The following is a 6,882-nucleotide window of genomic DNA, read 5'->3' on the forward strand; positions in this document are numbered from 1 at the left end:
GTAGAATGAGATAAAAGCTATAAAATGACAATTTAAATCACAGTAGGCATCTTTTTTCAATTTTGTGGCTTTAATATAAAATATTTAATTCAATCATGGTTATTCAGGCTCATCAATTCTTCCTTAGCTCCCTTAAAATCTAGTTAGCATCTTCTGTAATAAAATTCTACAGTGTTACACACTACATATAGGTATGAATACATCTGCATAAGAGGATGATCGAAGAAGGCTGGGAAGTGCAGCATCAGTGTTAGCAGCACACTGCATGACTAAGCTCAGAAGCCTACCTGCAGTTTATTTGCAAGGATTTCTTCATTTCCTTGCAGGTTGGGGGAAGAGGTACATGTGCTAACCTCAAATTCTTGCCCTTAAAAAAAAATTGTCTTTATTTTGTTTATCAGCAGGTATATAAAGATCTGTTATCTCTAGTTACCACAAATACAGCTACCTATGTAACTATTTATGGAAAGATTAGTTCTTCAAAATACTGATTCTACTCTCTTGAATTCTGACTTGCCCACCAACCAACCAGTCAACTTCTAAAACGGCAAAACGAAAAATAACTGTTGTTCTTTCTAAGGGCACATACTGGGGACCATGCTAAAGGCCCTTTGGTAATTCACAAATCAGCCTCCTTACAACAAATTTGGCTTTATAATAAGTATTAAGGGAGAGTCCTGAACAATTTTGATTATTATAGTAACTAAAATGTCAAATAGTGATTGCTTGAACATGCAAATTCTAATCAGGCTTTCAGTTATCTGCATGGCACACACAGAGACTATGAGGAGACTCCAGCAGGAAAAGATACAAAAATTTTTTCCTTAGGAAAAAACAAATAATTTCATTCAGGTAAGGAAATAGAAAAAAAAAAAAAATTGTAACATATATAACTTGTCTTTTTGTATAATCAGTGCTTTATAAAGATCTCCTTGCTTTTATACCTTTAAAAACAAGCTACCATATGGTGAGAATTCAGACTCAGAATTCTTAGATTCATGTAATGAACCTGTATCCACAAATTCATGCATACTGGCATTCTCTACTCAGAGACACATTAGACTGCTAGGAATCCTTTAAGAACTGAGTTTTCTTTCTACCTCTACCTTACTATATAGATCTATACCTTTCTTTACTTCAATACAGTCAAAGCTAGACCACTTGGGATGTTGTTCTTCTGGCTTCTCTTCAGCTAAGGACAGAGGCAGAGAATGGGGAAGGGGAAAGGTGAGTGAGGGAGAGGCACAAGAGACAGAAAAAAGGATCCTTGATGATAGTCTCTTTGCCTTTTTTCTTTTGCCTTCAATGTACCTCTAATCTTTTAAATCTCAACTTTCCATCATGATAGGTAGAAGCAAATCTTGAGAAATTGTACAATTATCATAGAAGATTCAGTACAAAAAGATGAGCCACTGCAAGGTCCAAAGCACACTGAAGAATGGGATCATCTCCATGTACCAAAACCTCTTCTTTGTTCCAATCACTTGAAGAGTTTCAGTGTAACCCTGGTCTCTTCTCCAGTTTGTTCTGAGGCTCTCAGGAATGAACTGTTTCATCACTTACATTCTATCAGACACAACAACTCTGAAAATACATGTATCTTCATTCTTACAGGTGTGAAACAAGTTAGGCAAGAGATGGGTACAGACTGTATCAGCTCACAAGAGTCACACCATAAAGGACACTGACTCAAATTTCTCTAATCTTTCAACCTGCACACTCACTCAAGCAAACATACTAGACATAAAAATTGTGCAAGATCAAGCATCAGCTTTCTATTTTAAAAGCCTTAATAACAATTTTAAAATGCAGATAGGCTCACTGCAGTTTCTTTAAAGGAATATAGGTACTACAGTACTTCTTTAAAAAAAAAAAAAAGTCACAACTCAGTGTTAACACAGTAGGTAACTGCTGCTTACCAATTACTTAACATTACCTAGAGCATCCAGTGCCAGTTATGGATTTCAACAATAAGAACCACCTGACAACAAAAGGGAATAATCTGCAATTGATGCCACCAACCTTAAATTTGTTAATATTCACTATGACATACTATTCATCCTTGCTTCATGATCACATGAAATAATAACATCTTTGGAGGTTACATACGGAAGAGCAGCACCTGCCATATTGCACAAAACAAGGCTGCCCTCATGGATGCTCTACAACCTCTCAATGTATAGCTGAGAGGTCTTGTCCTACTTGGTGCCAAATGTTTGTAATGCAACATTGCTAGGGCAATGACTGCACATTTGCAGGATTAAATAAATGTACAAAGTACCCTTTAAAATGGTAAAAGGGTACTCCTGCATTCAGATGTAGAATACAATGATCCAGGTATGGAAGTGGAAAAACAGTAGTCCTTAGGTTACTGATTAAAGCAAGGTTTGATACAGATATCCCCTCTTGTAGGCACTCAGTGGGTAGAATGTAGCCACAACAAACTTCCCATCAAACATCCTTCCAGTCAGTAATTTTTGAGCAGCTTTGGAATCACCAGCATTTGCATACTCAACAAAGACCTGAAAGAGAATACAGAAAACAAAGTCATTTCATTTCTACCATGATCAGCACTCTACAAAATTTAATGCATGCAGTCACACAATGAACAACAACATACTGATGAATGATGAACAGCATAAGACACAAGTCCCATAAGATTACAACAGACCTGGAAATTTTACATTGCCTAGTACTTCTGCTACATTTTTCCTGTGTTTAGGTAAATTAGATAGACCAATTATTACCACTGTATTCCTACAATACTTAGTATGGTAGTAGAATGCTGTACAGATTTATAGCCTATACACAAATGGCTATATCATAAAGGTGAAGTGTTTCACAGGCTACCTAGATAAATACCCTATATATCAGGGTGCCCAACCACAACATCACCTAGCAATGCACTTCTCAGAATCTGACCCATCATTAAGAAACACATGATCATGTACCACTCAAGGATTTTGTTAAAAGGCAGATTTTGCTTCTGTTAGGATGCCCAAAGCTTGGCCAGAGTTTCTGCATTTTGCAACAAACTATAATGCCAATGCTGATGGTCCAGGTACCATAATTTAGAGCAGCAAGATTTAAAACTGTTCCTCAGAATTCAGTCCAATTCATTAAAACTATTAAAGTCATTAAATTCATTAAAGACAAGTTGACTGAAAAACAACTTATGAAAAACATAATTCAGATGATTAACAGCACTGCACTGCTGAAGTACTTCTGAACAAAGAGCAACTCCATTTCAGCAGTGACTCAAAGATAATCTGCTCTTTCACAAGTTTAACAAGGAAAATGTATTTGTCAAAACCCACTGGAAATTATTAAAAAATTTGGAACAACTATAAACCATAACTAGTAATAAGGAAGAAGTTCAAAATTAGGTAATTTTCCTTTCCAGACCTTTTGAATTGTGAGGTAAATTATTGTGTTATAACCTTTCTGTATAAGTTCATTTTACTGACTTAAAAGTTACAGCAAAGTAAAATGATCTAGAAAGACTTCCTCCTAGTTACCTATAAGCTGGAGAATGTGACAAAAACCTGCCCCTCTTTCCTCAATTGTACCCCTCATTCCTTATTTCAGTAGTCTTCACACTGAAGATCAGACATCCTACAACATTTAGAGACCTTGAAAGGAGATGCAGAAACAGAACATTTTAAGGAAACCAATTTTTAGATCCTTAACTTTCATTTGTACATTTTCCTAAAATCAACCTACCTCAAAATGTGGGCAATTTTTTAAAAAAAAATTTCCAGTTCTCTTGCATGGAAAAAACAATCAGTTATTTCCACAGGGTATAAAGACTTCCACAATATGAGAACATAAAATTTCTAATACAATAGTCTATTTTTATGAAATTCTCCTTCATTGATAATTAAAGTCCCAGGGGCCAGCCAAATAGCTCAGCGGATTAAGGCACCTGCAGGCGCAGGGACCAGGGGTTTGATCCCTGGGCCTGCCATGCTGGCCCCGCACCCCTGGGGTGTGCTGAGATGGTAATTGAAATTGGGCATGGTGGTGTGCGCCTGTAATCCCAGCTCTTGGGAGGCTGTAAACAGATGGATTACTAGGAGTCCTATCTAGTAGTGAGACCCTGAACAGCCTGTAGACCCTTCCCTAAAAATACAAAAAAAAAAAATAAAGAAAAGATAATGAAAGTCCCATCCCCTGCCAATACGGTTCACTCCCTTCTTAGGCAAAAATTTCTGTTAAACCTGATAAAGGATATCATACCTAGGAATTCTGGCCTGTGATAGGGCTTTCTAAATTTATTGACAGTACACTGAAAGCTGGAGAGGTAAGCCCGATTCTGCTTCTTCAATCCTTTGACTATTTCCGTGGCTCTTAAACATAAAGGTGAGATCATCTAATGTGAAAAACTTCCTTTTCATGTGTATAAAGATAACGGGTATCTGTCATCTATTCTTTTTTTTTTTTAAATTTATTTATGTGTGTGTGTGTGTGCACGTGTGTGGCCAGCTCAGCACACCTGGGGGAGGGGCTGGCTGGCATGTGGTGCTGGGGGATTGAACCATGGTCCCTGTGCTTTGCTAAGCTTGTTCAAAGTAGGTGCTTTAGACCACTGAGCCATCTCCCCAGCCCCTGTCATCTATTCTTGTTTTTGGTTTTTTTTTGCTTGTTGGTTTTTGGTTTTTTTGGTGGAACCGGGGATTGAACTCAGGGCCTTGCGCTTGCAGGGAAGCACTTATTCCACTGAGCCATCTCCCAAGCCCCTCTGTCATCTATTCTTTTTTTTTTTTTTTTTTTGCTCCTCGAATGCCTTCAGGGCACTTTTGGCTGGCTGGAGTGTTGTGGGGATCGATCTACAGCAACCTGAGGCTCAGAGCCTTGTGGAAGCAGCCACTTAAAGAACTGAGCTAGGGACTTGCCCCCTGTCATCTATTCTTAAAACCCATCACTAAAATGTGCAATTTACTGGAAATAAAAGTTGTTCCAAATGGCCAAAGCAGTATTCTCTGGCTATTTAAGTGAAAATATAAAATTATGTGATTGCTTTCAAAGTAGGTATAAGACAGTTAAAAACTTATATTATCAAAACTATCATGAAATATATAACTTTCTATCTTTAATCTTTAAACTATTTTTTACTAAAAATAAAAGTATAGCTGGTTGCAGGACTGATTTTAAGCATATATGCTTTTTCATTAAGGGCAAAAGGAAATTCAAAACCTAATACCTAATGAGAATTAGTCTGTTTCTCACTTTTTTCCTTATTCTTACTTCCAAATCTGTACACCAAAGTTCAAAGAGACATTTATGAAAGGAATAGCACTTTATACATTCTTCCTCCTTCACAGACAACCTACAATTTTACATATTACATTGTTTCATTCTAAATAAAAAAGGCATCTTGTTTAACTTACTATGATATGAAATCATTAACTGTAAGCTTTACTATTTTACATTTTAAGTTTTACTAGTTTTTGTACTTATAGTATGTATTCATAATTTATATTTTTAATGTCATTCTACAGCTAGTAATAGTACTTGTTTTTCTACTTTGTGTCTTCCACTCATTTTGACCACTGAAGTTAACAATGAGTCAGATCATGTTTAATCTTAACTTAAAACCTTCCAATACCTCCTTATTCACAGTAAAAGCCAATGTTATTTCACTCTACTTGTTCTGCCCCCTACACTCCCTGAGCTGTTTTTTAATCTACTATTCCTTGCCTTTTTCACTCTGCTTTACCCACACTGGTCTCCTTAAATCTGCCTGGCTTTCTCAAGTACTTAGAACTTAGGTTTCCTTTACCTGTAATTTATCTCATTACTTCACTCAAAACTCTTTTTTCTTTGGTGGAACTGGGGATTGAACTCAGGCCCTTGCACTTGCCAGGCAAGTACTTATTCCACTGAGCCATCTCCCCGGCCCCTTCACTCAAATCTTCACCAAAATGTGAACTTGCTAGTATGGCCTTTCCTACCACATGATGGAAAAGAGCAACACATTCTACGCCAGCACACTTCAAGCTACTTCCTCATTCTACTTCCCCCCTCACATTTAATCACTATAGTTTCTTAGTGTTCCAATTGCTACTGTATGTCAAGTGCCTAGAATGTAACAGAGCACTGGTTAAAGGACTAAACATCAAGGATACATTCCACATGCTCTTGACAATGAAGGAGGTAAATGGTATTATTAGATTAGCAGTAACTTTTTACTAAGACTAGCATGAAATTGCATTTATTCTTTTACCTAAGACATTTTATACACTAATTGCATGCAATAAAATACTCCACAATCAGTGAGTATTCTACCACTGATCCTCACATGGACATCTGGCAACAACTAGAGAAACATTTGATTTACCAACCAGGTGAGGGCATGTCTAGTGGGTAGAGGCTGAGGATGCTTTTACTGTTTAGTAAAACTACTAAACAACTATCAACAACTATCAGGTCCAACAGCCAAAAGTATCAAGATTGAGAAATTCTGAGATACAATAAAGCAATAGTCTGTTTCTCTAAAAATTAAAATACAATCCTCATCTGATTGTTTTATTTTAAAGAGAATAAAAACTTTAAAAATTAAAAATGATACAGAATTTCTCAACAAAATGACAGGGAATTAACAATGGCTGGTATATTATACACTGTTATCTTCAAAGTAGGTGTTGAGACTGCCAGATATAAGCATGCAAAATTATCAAAAGAAAAAATTAAGCATTAATAATTTCTTTCAATAAACCAATAGACGGGCTGGGGAAATGGCTCAGCAGAATAAGCGCTTCCTGGGCAAGAGCAAGGGTCTGAGTTCAATCCCCAGTTCCACCAAAAAGAAAAAAAAAAAAAAGAAAGAAAGAAAGAAGTTCAAAAGAAGAAGGAAAAGTCACACACAAAAAAGTAAGAACA

At 36.5% G+C, this 6,882-nt stretch overlaps 1 protein-coding gene across 1 annotated transcript in view; it reads right to left on the minus strand.

Moving 5' to 3' along the window:
• Window positions 1-1,299: 1,299 nt before the first annotated feature.
• Window positions 1,300-6,882, minus strand: part of Uhmk1 (U2AF homology motif kinase 1) — a 20,344-nt gene continuing 14,761 nt past the window's right edge. The window contains exon 8 of the mRNA XM_004639888.3: window positions 1,300-2,522. Coding sequence (XP_004639945.1) covers window positions 2,376-2,522 — 147 coding nt within the window. The 3' untranslated portion in view covers window positions 1,300-2,375. The remainder of the gene's footprint in view (window positions 2,523-6,882) is intronic.

The sequence above is a fragment of the Octodon degus genome, unplaced genomic scaffold (genome assembly GCF_000260255.1).
Source record: "Octodon degus isolate 3935 unplaced genomic scaffold, OctDeg1.0 scaffold00116, whole genome shotgun sequence".
Taxonomy (NCBI): domain Eukaryota; kingdom Metazoa; phylum Chordata; class Mammalia; order Rodentia; family Octodontidae; genus Octodon; species Octodon degus.